The following is a 19,145-nucleotide window of genomic DNA, read 5'->3' on the forward strand; positions in this document are numbered from 1 at the left end:
ATTCAAATATAACTTAAATATCTATGTGATAATAGCTTCCTTTTGTTTCAAAGTATATTTATTAATCCTCACATCAACTCAAGTGGAACCATTTCCAAGCAAATGGCTCATTCATTTCAAGAAATACTAATATTTCTTTTTCTTTTTTTTTTTTTTTTTTTTTGAGACAGAGTCTCGCTCTGTCACCCAGGCTGGAATGCAGTGGCGTGATCCCAGCTCACTGAAACCTCCGCCTTCCAGGTTCAAGTGATTCTCCCGCCTGAGCTTCCCAAGTAGTTGGGACTACAGGCACTCACCACCATGCCTGGCTAATTTTTGTATTTTTAGCAGAGACAGGGTTTAGCCATTGTTGGCCAGGGTGGTCTCAAACTCACGACCTCAAGTGATCTGCCTGTCTGCCTCGGCTTCCCAAAGCGTTGGGATTACAGGCGTGAGCCACCGCGCCCGGCCAATAAATACTAATATTTCTAAGTGCTAATATGACTAAAACTCAAGCCATCAAAAGAATTTAGAAAGTTTCTTGGAGTTCTTTGTAATGCAGCAAACTGCAGTTATGCATGACTACTTCATATAAGGTTGTGTCCTCAGTTTAGTGTATCTCTGGCATTGATCATGAAAGCTCAAGAGGAGCCAGGTCAGATTGACTCATGCCTGTAATCCCAGCCCCTTGGGAGGTTGAGGAGGAAGGATCACTTGGGCCCAAGGAGATCAAGGCTGCAGTGAATGTGCTATGACGGCACCACTGCTACCCAGCCTGGGTGACAGAGCAAGACTCCTCTCTCTTAAACAAACAGCTCAAGAGACACTATAGTACTTCTTATGGTTTGAAACATGAAATTTACAGACGACATAGGTGAGTTTAAACCTGGGTTCAGCCACTTATCACCTAACTGTGTGATCTTAAGTTACTTAGGCCTTTGGTGTCTTTCATTTTCCTCATGTGTAAATAGAAACAGTAACAGTATGAATCTGAGTTGTACTTAAGAAGAAATAAAATAGTGTACATAAGGCAATGAATACACTGCTTAGCATATATTAAGTGTTCAAAAAATGTTAGGTATTTTGTCTTAAATCACTTCTTCATAAATAGTTCCACATAACTTTCTCATCAGTTGAAAAATTACTTTGCAAAGCTACAATACCATAATTCTAATAAATTTAATTCACCAAAAGGTTCAGAATTTGAAAAATAAAATAAAAACATGAACCATGACATGATATTATTATTATTTTTAAAGACAGGGTCTCACTGTGTCACTCAAGCTGTAATGCAGTGGCACAATCATAGCTCACTACAGCCTCAAAAACTCCTGGGTTTAAGAACTCCTTCCACCTCAGCCTCCCAAGTAGCTGGGATTACAGGGATGTGCCATTAGGCCTAGTTAATTTTTTTTTTTTTTTTTTGGTACAGATAGGGTCTCATTATGTTGACCAGGCTAGTCTCAAAGTCCTGGCCTCAAGCAATCCTCCTGCCTCAGCTTCCCAAAGAGAGAGCAAGAGGGGAATGAACCCCCTCCTTTTATAACAGCACTAATCCCATCCATGAGGGTGAAGCCCTCATGGCCTAATCACCTCTTAAAGGTCCCACCTCCTAATATTGTTATAACGGCAATTAAAGTTCAACATGAGTTTTAGAGTGGACAAACATTGAAACCATAACAATACCAAACACTTTCTTAACAATAAAAGATTAGACGGCATGGTGGCTCACGCCTGTAATCCCAGCATTTTGGGAGGCCCAGGCGGGTGGATCACCTGAGGTTGGGAGTTCGAGACCAGCCTGGCTAACATGGTGAAACCTCGTCTCTACTAAAAACACAAAAATTATTCCAAGTGTGGTGGCAGGCGCCTGTAGTCCCAGCTACTTGGGAGCTACTTGGGAGGCTGAGGCAGGAGAATCACTTGAACCCAGGAGGCAGAGGTTGCAGGGGGCCAAGATCGCAATACTGCACTCTGGCCTGGGCGACACAGCAAAACTCTGCCTCAAAATAAATTAATTAATTAAATTAAAAATAAAAGATTAAGGGAGTTCAGAAGAGATTACTTCTGTCTGGGAGGGTCATCAAGAAAGAATTCATGGAGAAAGTGGTCTTTAAGATTTAGGACAACTGATAGGATTGAGACAGTTGGGGTGTGGGGAAATAGCACGGTTGGGAGTAGCATAATCACAGGTAATGAAATGGAAAATCATCAGAATATACACAAAATGAACCAAGAAATGTTTCGTTTGGCTACAATGGAAGTATGGAGAGATGACTAGCAGGAAATGAGACTAAAAATATAGGAACAGATCATGCAGAATACTGAATGTTGGAGCACAGTTTATTCTAAAGGCAATACAACGCCAAAGTAGCTTTTGAGTAAGATAGGGAAACAACCAGAGATTAACTCTAGAAATAACAATCTGGTAGATACAAGTCCAATTTCATTCAAGTCTATGTTCTGAATAGATTGTTTGCAAAAAACAGGTACAAAATATGGAGGAATGAATACGAGACGGGGAGAAACTATATAGTCTACAACCTCCGATGGCACTGTCATAACCAGAAGGCATTCTGAAACTCTCAGAACATAATTTCTCACAAATTATAATGTTTCCCTCCACTGCAGAATGCAAAAACTGTGTATGACAAAAAAGTCTGTGTGTGTATATATATGTGAAACATACACACACATATATAGATATACAACACACATATGGTTATTAAATACCTGTAGTTTAGATTTTAAAATTCACAGGAAATTATAAAAAAGTTCATTCAATAGCTCCTAAGGCTTTTCTGTGATTTAGGGCAGAATAACCCTAAGCTAGTGATACAGTATTCAAGGTTTCACACTCAGGAGAAATTTAAGATACAATTTGTCAATTTCACTCAATGTGCTACACAGAAGAGAATAATAATAAATTGCGATAATTTTTTTTTTTTGAGACGGAGTCTCATTCTTGTTGCCCAAGCTGGAGTGCAATGGCACGATCTTGGCTCACTGCAACCTCTGCCTCCACGGTTCAAGCAATTCTCCTGCCCCCAGCCTCCCAAGTAGCTGGAATGACAGGTGCCCACCATCACACCTGGCTAATTTTTTGTATTTTTAGTAGAGATGGGGTTTCATTATGTTGGCCAGGCTGGTCTTGAACTCCTGACCTGAGGTGATCCACCCGGCTTGGCCTGCCAAAGTGCTGGGATTACAGGCATGAGCCACCGTGCCCAGCCTGCTATCATTTTAGAACAGTAGCCTCCAACCTTTTTGGCACCAGAGATGGGTTTTGTGGAAGACAATTTTTCCACGGACTGTGGGGAAGGGGAGATGGCTTCAGGATGATTCAAGCGCATTAAATTTATTGTGCACCTTATTTCTATTATTACATTATAATATATCAAGAAATAATTATACAACTCACCATAATGTAGAATCAGTGGGATCCCTGAGCTTGTTTTCCTGCAACTAGACTGTCCCATCTGGGGGTGATGGGAGACAGTGACAGATTATCAGGCATTAGATTCTCATAAGGAGCACACAACCTAGATCCCTCACATGTGCAGTTCACAACAGGGTTCGCACTTCTATGAGAATCTAATACCGTGGCTGATCTGACAGGAGGCAGAGCTCAGGCGGTAACGTGAGCGATGGGGAGCAGCTGTAAATACAGATGAAGCTTTACTTGCTTGCCTGCCCCTAACCTCTGCTGTGTGGCCTGGTTCCTAACAGGCCACGGACCAATACCAGTCCATGGCCTGTGGGTTGGGGACCCCAGTTTTAGAACACCCAAAATATGCTTTTACTTATTAAAAAATTTATAGTGAAATATATCAAGCTATTACCCTGATTATCTAAAAATAAGATTCTTAATAAATATATATAGTATATAGATAATATATCTGTGTTTTTAAGAACTGATATATTATTAATGGATACACAGAGGCAAATGACATAATGTAAACAATACTGATCTGGGAGCTATAGTCCCAATTCTGCCACCAACTTGGTCTGTGATTTAGGTACGCCATTAACACTTCTAGGTCTGATTTTCCTTATCTAAAAAATGAAGAGTTTATATTAAATTATCTAAAATGCCTTCTAGTCCCAATATTTGATGAGCTGTGAAATGATTCCTATTCAAGGAAAAACTCTTTCGTCTCACTTATGTTTTTGTAATGTTATTTCCTTAGATATACATATATATGTTCATGTCCCTATCCTACCTACATTATAGAAAATATTTTGAGTTGGTTTAGATGTATTATAGTCTGACCTTAGACTATCATTAGTATCTTGTAATCAGTTCCAAGTATTTTTGTTGTTTCAAAATGTTTGCAATTTAATAGTTCAAAATGGACTCAACTGACATATAAGTATCCTTTTTAAAAAAATAACCATTGCTGGGCGCGGTGGCTCACACCTGTAATCCCAGCACTTTGGGAGGCCGAGGCGGGCGGATCACGAGATCAGGAAATCAAGATCAGCCTGGCTAACATGGTGAAACCCCATCTCTACTAAAAATATAAAAAATTAGCCAGGCGTGGTGGCAGGCACCTGTAGTCCCAGCTACTTGGGAGGCTGGGGAAGGAGAATGGCGTGAACCTGGGAGGTGGAGCTTGCAGTGCGCCGAGATCGCGCCACTGCACTCCAGGCTGGGTGACAGAGCGAGACTCCATCTCAAAAAAAAAAAAAAATTTATGCTAAACATATTTTTTAACAACTCATGCAATAATTCACATCCTCTCCTTGAGAGGATGTCTATCTCTCAGGATTCCATCTATAGCCATAGTCTCTTCACATGGGCCTATCCCATTTACAACCATACTCTCAACTATCACAGGAAAGCTGTGTCTCCCAAATCCATATTTTAACTCAGCTCTATCTTCTGGGATCCATACCCATATATTCATCTGCCATTTTCATGTTTCATCTGATGTCATTATTTCAAATTCAGCACACTGAACAAAGAATTCCCTTTCCTCTGCCAAATCTGTTCTTCTATTCACTATCTTGATGAATAAGACCAACAGACACTTAGGTGCTCAAGCGAGGAATCTGAGGCCAACCTTGACTTGTCCCCTCTAACCCCCCATATCCAGTTAGTTACCAAATCCTACTGAATTGAAGCACCACATCTTTCATATCTCTCCAATACTCTTTATTTCCACTGCAATTATTTAATTTAAATCCTGATAATTTCTTAATTTCTTGTTGGATTCCTGCAATATCTTTTTAAAAAATAAATTTTACTGAGGTATAATCTATATATTATAAAAGCAATAGATTTTAAGTGTACATTTCAATGAGTTTTGGCAAACACCCATGTAACCACTATCCTAATCCAGATATAGAGCTCTCATCTCAGAAAGTTTTCTGGGACTCTCTGTAGTCAGTTCTAGCACCTGCACCCCCACCTCACTTTAGGCAAACACTGACCTAATTTCTATCACCAAAGATTAATTTTGCCTGTTTTAGAAAACCATATAAATGGAATCATCCAATATGTACTTTTTTGTGCCTGGCTTTTGCTCAGCATAATGTCTGTGAGATTCATGCATGTTATTGTGTACTTCAGCAGTTAGTTCATTTTTACTGTTGAGCAGTATTCTAGTGTATGAATATACATTTGCTTATCCTGAAATTGCTTCTTAACTGCCACCAGACTCACGGACTTTGATCCATTTTTCACACTGCTTCCAGAGTCATCTTTCTAAAATGCAAATCTGATTATGTCACTCACCATCTCAAATTCTTTCAGTGGCTCTTCATTGCCTACAGAATAAAGCATGGGCTCCTAAATAAGACATTCATGAACCTCCCATACCCTAGTCTCTGATACCCTCTCAAAACCCACATGAATCTACAATTACTTGAACCTCTAATGCCATTTTTCTAGAGTGTTTAAAAGTGAATACATTCAGATTGAGGAGAAAAGTGAAAGTTCCCGGTTATTTCCAGGACTAAATTCAGCTCCAGGGTATTATGTGGCCTGGAGGACCTGGGTGATTTCAGATTTAACCCTATACATTTTGGAACAGACAGGGTAAACACTAAAAGTTACTTCACAGGTATCATGTGGTCAGTTTCCAATGTATCACCTTGCCCTTATGTAATGCTACACCTAAATTATTCTAGAGACTAATGAAGACATAAAGGCACAATCTTTTACGCATAATCTACATCACATTAAAAATACAATTATATATCCTGCTTCTGTAATTATTTAAAGAGCATTTTCCATGTTGCTACATTCTTTTCATAAATATTGTTTTAATGGCCAAAAAAAGTTCTCAAAAAGACGCTCACATCTAATAAGTATAACACAGTTAAACTTTCCACCTATAGCTAAGGCATTCAGGTTGCTTCTGAATTTTTGTGTTAAATTTAGGTAATGCTGCAATAAACCCTTTCATTCACGGAAGTGCATTTTATATTCTGGATACTGTCTTCAGCACAGAATCCCACAATGAAAATTATTGCATTAAGAAAGTCTGAATAATTTATGGTTTTAATATATGTATGAAATATTATCAAATAATACATGAAAATAGTTTTAATACCCCGGTCACCCTCACACCCTCTCCGAGCCTTCTTCCTCAAAGATAAACCCTATTTATCAAGTACAGATATTATATACTGACTTCCTGTTACAATAAACGAGAATAGTTCAATTACACCATTTTTTTTACCTCATTTGTTAAATCAAAGGGAGGCTGACTTTGTAATGTCAAATAACACAATGTCATAATAAATAACTGTAATGTCAAATAAATAATGTGTTTCTTTTCTCTCAATCTTAGTTTCTTTTTAATATTCTTAGTCTTTCCCAACTTCTAACCTCTATGCCTTTACTTTTAAATTGTTACAGTTAATATTTACAATTTTGAAGCCATAGTCATCTATGCTAATTGTTTTTGAAATTTGAATATTCATTAGCATTTACACTATGATTAAATATTGTTAACCAAAGAAACAAGAAGTAAGTTACAAATATGCTTCCTTCTACCAGGTACCAATATCCTGACCCCTAGGCCACTAAAAAGAAAATATTCTTACATTTAGGTCACCAGATTCTCTCACAGCTTTGATTCCAGCCTCTGTAAAATAAAAACTATACCAGGTACAATACTAAAATTTATAATTTCCTCAAACCATGGAAAGCTCCAACTTGCCACTAATATCAAAGTCCCCTGCCATGCTTAAGTCCAAAGTTAAGACTATTATTTTGTATTTGAATTCAAAATTTTTTTGTCATCTACAAAGGGAGCAGACTAAGTCATAAAGCATTCCTACCTGCCAGAGCATCCCGATAAAGCTGCACAAAGTGATTAAAGACATCCTTTGGCAAACACTTCTCATCCGGTAAACACTGTAGAAGAATGACTATCTCAGACTGACCCACTGCATGCATTCCCTTGGTTGTGAAACACCAGCACTTCCTGTTCACATCTACAGATGGAATAAAAACACAAAAATAAAGACGTTCCTATCAATCCTTACTCTTAAAAAAAGATGCACAGAAATCTATGTTACAATACAGCAAAGATTAAAATAGATCACACTGAGTCTGTATAATTCAACTGTGAACTGTCACTGCATTGAGCCAAAAACCTATTGTAGAAAATAAAACATGCCAATGCCTCTGGCTCTTTTCTAAACACTTAGAAAAATGATTGAAATGGAAGTAAAAGAAATAATAATAAAATGCACTTAAAACTTTTAACTCCTATTAAAAGAAGCAACATTCTATTAATACTAAAATAAAACCAAACTATGTATTGTAAGCCAAACATAGCCAAATGTGACTGAAGAACATAGTCCTCCACCTTTATATTTTAACAAATCACATCATCAAAGGAAGTAATTACCTACGTAAGGCTAGAAGTAATTACAATAAAAGCCAATAATATAGATTTGTCTTCAGGTTGTGACCTAAAGGAAATATATTTTTATGTATATTTATTAAATTTAATATATGACCAAGAAATTCTAGCTATTTTAACTATAGTCCTTTCCAGGAAAAAATTCTAGATAATCAGCAACATGACTTTACTTGGCTTCATGCTGTAAAAATTAGTGAAAAGGATGGCTTTTCCGAATTACTTAGTTCCAACTCCTTCACTTTAAGGCTATACAGAGAGTATGAACAGCAGAAACCATATGTAGTCAAAAACAATGTTTAATCCTTGACACTTTTACTCTTCATACCCCAACACAATGGGATCCCCAAAGGAACTGAAAAAGGACTCAAATAAAATTATGAATACCACCATGTAAATCAAAACAAATGTTAATCAAAAAAACAAAGACATCTTTATTTCACTTTGGGAATCCTTGCTTTATGTACCTAAATAGGACATTCCTAATGATGGTATATACTTCAAGAATCTAGGTTAGCTAATTTTTTTTTTTTTTTTGAAACAGGGTCTCACTCTGTCATTCAGGCTGGAGTGCAGTGGCATGATCTCGGCTCATTGCAACCTCCGTCTCCTGGGCTCAAGAACTCCTCCCACCTCAGCCTCGAGAATAGCTGGGACTACAGGAGCATGTCACCACACCCAATTTTTTTTTTTTTTTTTTGTAGGGATGAGGTTTCACCATGTTGCCCAGGCTAGTCTCGAACTCCTGGGCTCAAGTGATTCATCTGCCTTGGCCTCCCAAAGCACTGGGACTACAGGTGTGCATCAGGGTGCCTGGTCTTAGGTTAGCTAATTTCTAAGCATAATTTATAAACTAGATATGGCAAATTGAAATTTTAAGCAAATTAATTTTAAATCTGATCCTAGAAGGAAAGGTAGCAAGCATTAATAACTGGCCAAACATACAAGAGTGTGATTAGCAAGTAAGCCAGAAACCCACATTTCATCAATGTAGAACTTCTAAAGAAGTAGTATATGTTTCTGGTTCCCAAAATCAACTTAAGTACATATGGAGAACCGCAGGATGGGTCCCCAGAAGTTCCTTCCTTTACAATTGCCTATTAGCACTCATTCAGAATAAATGCATTCTCTAAATAATTCTCAAAATTACTAGCTGGCGCAGTGGCTCACATCTGTAATCCCAGCACTTTGGGAGACCAAGGCAGGCACATCACTTGAGTTCAGGAGTTCAAGAACAACCTGGGCAACATGGTGAGACTCCTGTCTCTACAAAAAAATACAAAAAAAATTAGCCAGGTATGGTGGTGCGCACCTGTAGTCTCAGCTACCTGGGAGGCTGACGTGGGAGGACTGCTTGAGCTCAGGAGGCAGAGGCTGCAATGAACAGAGATCATGCCACTGCAATCCAGCCTGGATGACAGAGTGAGACTCTGTCTCAAAAAATTCTGAAATACTGTTGTCTTTCTCATCCTGATGCCCATGATGCTAGCACCAACAATTGAGAAGTTTCTTCTGAATCTCAATTTATGATGTATTGAAGCTTTACTGTGTGTTAGTTAACACTTTTCCTAAATAAAGTTTCGCACCATAATTGAGGTTTCTGGGATTAAAATACAGCACGTAAATTATTTGGGTAGCCTGTATAATTTATCTACCACCAGTTATTCTGGTGGTAAGTTGTGATTTAACATATTAATCTCAAGAAGAACTTAACTCAGATAAGTTCAAGATTTGTTTGGCTTTCATCCATGGAGAATTCACTTACCTCACCCCTGTAACTAAATGTGAGAGTTTCGGTTAGTTCCACAGCTATCCTCTGGGATATATCATTTTATACAAACCAACTTTTTCAGAACTCAGTGTTCAGTAAGATGTGGCTAGGCTGGGCACGGTGGCTCATGCCTGTAATCCCAGCACTTAGGGAGGCCAAGGCGGGTGGATCACAAGGTCAGGAGATCAAGACCATCCTGGCTAACACGGTGAAACCCCGTCTCTACTAAAAAAAAAAAAAAAAAATACAAAAAATTAGCCGGGCGTGGTGGCGGGCGCCTGTTGTCCCAGCTGCTCAGGAGGCTGAGGCAGGAGAATGGCGTGAACCCAGGAGGTGGAGCTTGCAGTGAGTCGAGATCGTACCACTGCACTCCAGCCTGGGCGACACAGCGAGATTCTGTCTCAAAAAAAAAAAAAAAAAAGATGTGGCTCTATATAAAAATACTTGTGTGTAATAAATCTGAAAGTTTTATGTACTATCTATGAGTCAGTAAACCATCTGATTTTAATTTTTAAAAATTTATAACTTACAATTTACAATTTTAACCATTGACAACAAATTTGCATTTAAAACAAATACAAGTGGGTCAGGGCCACCATCCTCCAACTGCTGCATTACTGAAATCTGTGATGGTTTCTCTTCCACAGCATAGTCTGAAAGGGGAGAAAACAATGTAACAGATTGGTTAAAGGGACAAATCAAGAAAGAGATCAGATGGAGAAATGAGCTAATTATTCACAGAAAAGAGACATGCATTTGATTTATCAATAGGTGCATACAGAGCATGGTTTGTATCTGCTGGCTCAGTATCATATTAATAGTGCCCACTTTTACTCTCAAAAGTGACGCAGTCCACTTTAGATGATAATGTGGTTATCCTGTGTATAGACCTCTCCCCACAGTGGTTTGTGCCACAATCTAAAGACTACCTTTCTATTTAATAAAAATTTTCCAACTACTATAACAAGAATTTCACATAATAAATGTTCAAGACCAGCATTTAAAATAACTCATGATACACAAGAAAGTGATAATATACTAGTTACCTCTGGAAAGGAAATCAAATAGTTGGGGTAGAAGAGAGCCCTACCTTTTACTCTATGATCTTCTGTACTGTTTGACATTTTTGACAATTAAAAACTTAAACTTTAAAAAAATGAACCCAGAAAATAAAAGTATCGTGCGTGACTGGCTTCATAAAACAATTCCTTTAAGTATAATTTAAGAGTTTAGTACACATGTCACTAAAATCATCAGTAAATCACACATAAGATTCTGAACATGAACAAGTTAATACTGAATGTAACTCTTCCCATTTAATCTCTGGAAGCACGGTATGTGCTTCAGCATCTCATTTTGAATGACAGTGGTCCTTTCAGCTTGAAGTCAAATCATGGGTAATAATCACTGTAGAATCTAGAGATACGGGAAAGGAACTGAAAACCTAAAAGTTGAATGTTGCTTGGTTGGTCTTATATAAAATGCATCTTTGAGGGACAGTCAGGTAGAACAAAGTAACATCATTTCCCATTTTCTAATGGAAATTTTAAAATGGGTTTTTTGGCTACAATGGGAAATATCTACCCCATTATTAAAAATATTTATTGGAAGGAGAAATCCTGAGTTTAAAATTTTTTAAGTAAAGTCATCCCACTGGAATAAAAAATTGCAAAATTTTGATGAAGAGACTGTAATATAGTTTAATTGAGTAATACAGATAATTCACTGTTCTTTCTTGGTAGGAGAAGTTTTGACAATTAGATTTAATGGACATAACTTTTTATGAAAATGGAATCCAACAATCTGACTCTTTGTAACAACAGAGTAGGCCAGTTTAGTTCCTTGTTAATCTAAGATTTATTAAAATAAAAATCTGAACCCTAAGCAGCAATTTTACTAACAATAGATATTTTTACAGGGTCCTGGTAAAGGAGCAAAAGCATTATGCAATCAAAAGAATGCTTAACTGTATGTGAAAGTTCACTGCTGAACTATCTGGGACATAGCTGCATTTGAGAGCACAATACAGACAGCATTTGCTGAGAGCCTACTATGGGCCTAGCACCATGCAAGGAGCAGTAAATGCAAGTATAAAATAAGATGAAGAAATTCACAGTCTAAGTGAAAGAATATGATCTGAAAATATAATATCTAAATTGCAATGAGAAAAAGTGTTAATGTAGCCAACAGTCTATAGGAACCACTATTAGAACAGAGATAATGAAGCAAAACACTATTTTCTAAGCAGCCCAGGTAAGGATTCAGAAAAGAATTAACCATTAAGCTGGATTTTAAAAGGTTGAGGAGTTCTTCAGGAAGACTACAGTAGAAAGGGGTATTCTAGGCAGAAGAAAGGAAGAAATGGAAAATATTAATTACATGCCTACTTCATGCCAGATACTTTCTTGGTATGTACTTACAGGTATGATATCTAACTTAATACCCACAATGACTTTTAAGTAGGTGTATTTATATAATTATTTTAAATAAAACAGACTAGGAAACAAATTCAGAGAGGATGAATGACTTGCCAACTGGATCACACAGCTAGAATGGAACGGTACTGGCATTAAAAGTCAGGTTTAATTCTGAAGTCCATTCTTTCCCATTATTCCACAGCACAAGAAAAAGTACAGAAGAATGAAAAGTAAATATTCAAAAAATAGCAAATAATCTGCAGTATACATGTAAGGTGCTGGGGAATGGCTGGAAATAAAGTTGATAATAAACAGCTAGAAAGACAGGCTGAGACAAGGTTATAAGAAACATTGTCAGACCAGGCATGGTAGCTCACGCCTGTAATCCCAGCACTTTGGGAGGCCGAGGTGGGCAAATCACCAGGTCAAGAGTTCAAGACCAGCCTGGTCAACATAGTGAAACCCCGTCTCTACTAAAAATACAACAATTAGCCGGGCATGGTGGCATGCACCTGTAGTCCCAGCTACTTAGGAGACTGAGGCAGGAGAACTGCTTGAACCCGGGAGGCGGAGGTTGTGGTGAGCTGAGGCTGTACCACTGCACTCCAGCCTGGCGACAGATCGAGACTCCATCTCAAAAAAAAAAAAAAAAAAATTGCCTGCTAAGATAAGTAATTTACACTAAAGGCATTGGGAATCCGTTAAATATTTCTAAGTAAATGCAATATAAGATAATATCTATGTTTAAAAATATAACTGGCAACAGTGTGGAAGACAAAATGAAGGAAAGAAAGACTGAAGGCAAGGAGACCAGGTAAAAGCCTAGGACAAAGTTCAGGAGAGGTTAATTAATAAGCCACCTTCTAAAAATGTAGTAATTGTATACTGATCCATATATGTCAGCAATAAAATTTCACACTAATCATCAGAGAAATGCAAATCAAAACCACAATGAGATATCAACTCACACCAGTCAGAACGGCTATTATTAAAAAGTCAAAAAACAATAGATGCTGGTGAGGCTGTGGAGAAAAGGGGACATGTATACACTGTTGATAGAAACGTAAATTAGTTCAGCCACTGTGGAAAGCAGTTTGGAGATTTTTCAAAGAACTTAAAGGAGAACTACCATTCAGCCCAGCAATCCCATTACTGGGTGTATATCCAAAAGAAAATAAATTGTTCTACCAAAAAGACACATGTACTTGAATGTTCACTGCAGCACTATTCACAATAACAAAGACATAGAATCAACCTAAGTGCCCATCAGTGGCTGACTGGATAAAGAGACCCTGTCTCAAAAAAAAAAAAAAAAATTACCTATTGGGTACTATGCTCACTACCTGGGTGACAGGATCAATCATAACCCAAACCTCAGCATCATGCACTATATCCATGTAACAGATCTGCACACGTTCCCTTTGAATCTAGAATAAAAGTTAAAATTATAAAAATAAAATTTCACATAATATTAAGCATTCTTTTGATTAGATAATAATTTTACTTCTTATCAAGATCCCTAAAAATATTTTTAACAGTAAAATTGCCATTTAAATTCAGTGCTCTTCACACTTACTATATGTTCTTTCTGAATGTATATTATACCTCAAAATGAAAAGCTAAATAAATGACTGTATCAGGGTGGGTTCATCCTAAACCACAAGCAATCCTTCAGAATATTATGTGCTTTGAAATATGTTTTAAAACTGCTAATAAACTACATTTATATTATAAGTAATACTATATCCATTCAAAAAATGAAAATGACATTATAATATAAAAACATAAGCATCTACTCTAAAATAATAACAGCAACAACTGTTTTCATAGTTTTGGGGGAGTTTGTTTTGTTGGATAAGAGAAAGGTGAATGTCACTCAAATTCTGTCTACCTTAATTAGAAGGTAACATTTGGCAGATAGAACTATCAGTGTTTAAATATATAGTCCACATACCTCCTTTTACACCAGTGGAGATGAGAATGGGAGGAAGGCCATCTTCAGGAATAAGATTCATTGCACTTCCAACAGGACTTCCGACCTGAGTTATACTCCCAGAGAATAGACAAATATCTGCCTAGGAAAAGCAAATCAACAAAGTGAGCACTACAGAGAATTCAAGACTTTGGCAAGACATAATTAAAAATATAAATGGGAACTTAAGTGAAAATTTGAAATTCATACTTTTTGAAAGGCAGCACAAAATATTCATTAACCCGTGGGTTAAAAAAAACAAAAAACAAATTAGGCTTATACTATGAAAATGTTTTCAAATGTGTAAGTTTCTTCTTTTGGTATCATCAAATCATGGTAATGACAGAAGAGGCCTTAAAACCTGCATTAAAGCTTCCTTTACCCAGGTTTCTTTTGCCATAAGAGAAAAATATTTTTAAAAAACTGTAGTGGCAAAAGAAACAAAATCTCTGTATTATTTCATAATTTCTTAATTTTTAATACCTTGGGAACTATTTAAAGTCTAATTTATATTGCTTTTAAAAATTAACTTTGAAAACAGTGGTGATAGTTGCAAAACAATGTGAATGTACTTGATGCCAATGAATTCACTTAAAAACTGTTAAAATTGTAAATCATATGTTATATATGTTAATATTTTTCCACAATAAAAAAGGGAAAAAAATCAACTTTGATACAATGTCATCATTTTTCATTTACTATGTAATAAAATAAATCTTGAAGTTCTTTTTTTTTTTCTTTTTTTGAGAAGGAGTCTCACTCTATCGCCCAGGCTGGAGTGCAATGGCATGATCTACAACCTCTGCTTCCCGGGTTCAAGCAATTCTCCTGCCTCAGCCTCCCGAGTAGCTGGGATTACAGGTGCGTGCCACCACACCTGGCTAATTTTTGTATTTTTAGTAGAGATGGGGTTTCACCTGTTAGCCAGGATGGTCTCAATCTCCTGACTTTGTGATCTGCCAGCCTTGGCCTCCCAAAGTGCTAGGATTACAGGTGTGAGCCACCGCACCCGGCCTGAAGTTCATTTTTCTTTGCATTACTAGGCAGATCACATTAGCTATATTTAATGAAGTATAAGGTTGCAAAACATGTTGGTTGGCATTAAATCCACTTAATTATTAAATAGAACATGCTCAAATATTTATTAAAATGATGCTCGCCTCTCTACATTCTCTATAACTTTCATTTCCCATACTATACAGATGTATATTCTCTATAACTTAAACATGAAATAGAAGCTTTTAAAGAGTTAAAAGAGGCCAGGTGCAGTGGCTCATGCCTGTAATCCCAGCACTTTGGGAGGTTGAGGCGGGTGGATGACCTGAGGTCAGGAGTTTGAGATCAGCCTGGCCAACATGGTGAAATCCCATCTCTACTAATAATACAAAAATTAGCTGGGCATGGTGGCACATGCCTGTAATCTCAGCTACTAGGGAGGCTGAGGCAGGAGAATCACTTGAACCCAGAAGGCGGAGGTTTCAGTGAGCCAGGATCGCACCATTGCACTCCAGCCTGGGCGACAAGAACAAAACTCCGTCTCAAAACAAAAAGTTAAAAGAAAAATATTTAAAAGCTGTTTTTAACGTGTATAACAATATTCATACGGCCAGGTACAGTGGCTCACGCCCGTAATCCCAATACTTTGGGAGGCCAAGGAAGGCAGACTGCTTGAGGACAGGAGTTCAACATCAGCCTGGCCAATATGGTGAAATCCCGTCTCTACAAAAAAATACAAAAATTAGCTAGGCGTGTGCCTGTAATCCCAGCTACTTGGGAGGCTGAGGCAGGAGAATTGCTTGAAACTGGAAGGTGGAGGTTACAGTGAGCCGAGATCCTGCCACTGCATTCCAGTCTGGGCAACAGAGCGAGACTCAAAAAAAAAAAAAGAAAAAAAAAGAATATTTCTAGCAGCTTCATTTCATTCATAATAGCCAAAAACTGGAAACAATTTGAATGACCACTAACAGGAGAACATAACATAAATTATGGCATATCCATACAATGGACTAATACTCAGCAATAAATTAATTTTTGATGCATATGGATAAATCTCATAAATATTAAGTTGAGCTTAAAAAGCTAAACACAAAACATTATATACTATTGTTTCGATTTATATGAATTCAAGAATAAGCAAAACTAATCTGTAGAGACAGAAGTGAGAACAATGGTTACCTTGACGAAAGGAGAAGGTACTGACAGAAAAAGTGCATAAGGAACCCTTATGGAGTACTGGAGATGTTCTGTATCTTCACCTGAATGGTGGTTACATATTTTATGTGTGTGTGTGTGTGTGTGTGTGTGTGTGTGTGTATACACACACACACATATATATAAAACCATGTATAAATTTAAGGTGTTTCCTAAAGATTCATGCTCCTTAGTCATGCATTTTGCTATATATATTTTATACCTGAACAAACATTAAAACTATTTCTTCAAAATATGGCCGGACATGGTGGCTCATGCCTATAATCCCAGCACTTCGGGAGGCCAAGGAGGGGAGATGACCTGAGGCCAGGAGTTCAAGACCAGCCTTGCCAACATGGTGAAACCATCTCTTACTAAAAATACAAAATTTGCCAGGTGTGGTGGTGGGCACCTGTAATCCCAGCTACCCAGGAGGCTGAGGCAGGAGAATCACTCAAGCCCAGGAGGCGGAGGTTGCATTGAGCTGAGATCATGCCACTGCACTCCAGCCTGGACAACAAGAGCAAAACTCTGACTCAAACAAAGAATAAAATAAAATAAAATAAATATGCCCATGTTTTAACATACTTTTGTCTCTACTTAGGACAAAGTTTTTAGGACTATACATTTTTAGTGGGATTTCTAAAATTTTCCAGTATGGCATCATATAGGAGCTTTATAAAATTTTACTAGCAAACTACTATTAACTGACTTGAAGGCCTGGTACAGAAAATAATCTATTCTAACCTACTATTGAATGGTGCAAAAATCCTCCTTTTAATATCATAAGAAGCGGTCAGTTGGTCTCTACTTAAATGCCTTCCGTGAAAAGGCATTTACTGCGGGGCTTAAAACCTAGATGACGGGTTGATGGGTGCAGCAAACCACCATTGCACATGTATACCTAGGTAACAAACCTGCAGGTTCTGCACATGTATCCCAGAACTTAAAGTATAATAATAATAATAAAAAGACATTTACTTCATTTATTGGGCACTTTTAAGTGCCAGGCACTCTACTAGATCATAAAAATAAGAAAAATATTAATATTTTCTAGTCTGGCATTAAAGAGTTTGCTTTCTCTCATTTTACCACATAAATATTAGAGTGTTGCACAATGTGAGAGCACAAAATAATGTGGCTTAGCTTGTCTTATAATGAGCAGAAAATTGTTTCCCTATAACATTCACTCACTAGACCTTCCTCATTCTTTCAAAAATATTTATAGTTTAAGAACCCATCATACAAACTAAGAGATAGCAAAGAAATTTAACAGAAAGAAAAAAATCATCACCCTCCCACCTCAGCCTCCTGAGTAGCTGGGACTGCAGGCATGTGCCATCATGCCCAGCTAATTTTTTAATTTTATATAGAGAAAGAGTCTGACTATGTTGCCCAAGCTGGTCTCAAACTCGGGGTTCAGGCAATCCTCCTGCCTTGGCCTTCCAAAGTGCTGGGATTACAGATGTGAGCCACTGCACCCAACCCAAACTAATACTTCTTGATGTGATCCTTTAAGAAATCATCCTCACTTATGTAGGATTGTCATTACTGCCAAAAAATGTTTAATCTGCAACTAGTCATGAGGAAAAAAAAAACAGACAACTACACATTGAGAGTATCATGTAAAACATGGCCCAAATACTTAAATATTAATGACATAAAAACTTTAAAAAAAAAAGTAAGAGAACTATTCAAGATTAAAGCAAACCAAAGAAATATGACAACTAAATGCAACTGTGGTCCTTAATGAGATCTTGATTTTTAAAAATAAATTTTATTTTAAAAATTAATATATCTGTGCACACACATACATGTAAAAATGAAAGCTATAGGCCAGGTGCAGTGGCTCACGCTTATAATCCCAGCACTTTGTGAGGCCAAGGAGGGCAGATCAGGAGGTCAGGAGATCGAGACCATCCTGGCTAACATGGTGAAATCCCATCTCTGCTAAAAAATATATAAAAATTAGCTGGGCACGGTGGCGGGCGCCTGTAGTCCCAGCTACTCGGGAGGCTGAGGCAGGAGAATGGCATGAACCTGGGAGGCGGAGCTTGCAGTGAGCCGAGATCGCACCACTGCACTCCAGCCTGGGCGAGAAAGCAAGACTCCGTCTCAAAACAAAACAAAACAAAAAAATTAAAGCTATAAAGAACATTATTGTGACAACTGGGAAAACCAGAATTATATGTTAAGTTTCCATCTCATGTGATAATTGTATTGTGGTTATATAAGAAAATGACTTTTCTTAGGGTACACAAGCTGAACTATTAAGTGGTGAAGTGCAACCAATCCTTAAATGGGTCATAAAAAAAAATGTGTGTGTACTCTGAAGTGGTAGAGTAAATGTGGCAAAATGGTAACAGTTGATGAAGACAGGTGAAGAGTATATGGGTATTCACTGTATTATTCTTGTAACTTTTCTGTAGGCTGAATTTTTTTCCAAATAAACAGTTGTGGGCAGGCTTGCCTACAGTCCCAGCTATTTGGGAGGCTGTGGCAGAAAGATCGCTTGAGCATGGGATGTTAGGGCTGCAGAGAGCCATGTCTGCGGCACTATACTGGAGCCTGGGCAACAGAGTGAGACTTTGTCTCAAAAAAAAAAAAAAAACCAAAACAAACAAACAAAAAAAAATTGAGGGGAATAAAGAAAAAACTTTCTTGACAAAGTCACTGTGGAGATACAAAAAAGGATAAGACATAGTTCTGGCTGTCACCCTCTGCAGCCACAGAAAAATTCAAAAAATAGAAATATTTGAAGACAGATATTACATGGTTCAATAACTCACCAAACAGGTAAGTCAGCTCTGCATGTCAAAAAATCTAATCTTAACAACATGCAATTTCAATTACAATCAAACTCACAAATTATATAGGATGTAAATGTCTGAAAAAATATTACTTATCATTAATATAAATAATTAGTAACTAACAAT

General features: G+C 37.4%; 1 protein-coding gene across 2 annotated transcripts in view; it reads right to left on the reverse strand.

The window, feature by feature from the left end:
- ZFYVE9 (zinc finger FYVE-type containing 9) overlaps positions 1-19,145 on the reverse strand; it is a 201,123-nt gene that overhangs the window by 60,521 nt on the left and 121,457 nt on the right. For both annotated transcript variants that reach the window (XM_024248413.3, XM_054554772.2), the window contains 3 exons: positions 14,002-14,122; positions 10,161-10,283; positions 7,273-7,428 (listed from right to left, as the gene is read on the reverse strand). In XM_024248413.3, coding sequence (XP_024104181.2) covers positions 7,273-7,428; positions 10,161-10,283; positions 14,002-14,122 — 400 coding nt within the window. The remainder of the gene's footprint in view (positions 1-7,272; positions 7,429-10,160; positions 10,284-14,001; positions 14,123-19,145) is intronic.

This window comes from Pongo abelii, chromosome 1, assembly GCF_028885655.2.
Source record: "Pongo abelii isolate AG06213 chromosome 1, NHGRI_mPonAbe1-v2.0_pri, whole genome shotgun sequence".
NCBI lineage: Eukaryota > Metazoa > Chordata > Mammalia > Primates > Hominidae > Pongo > Pongo abelii.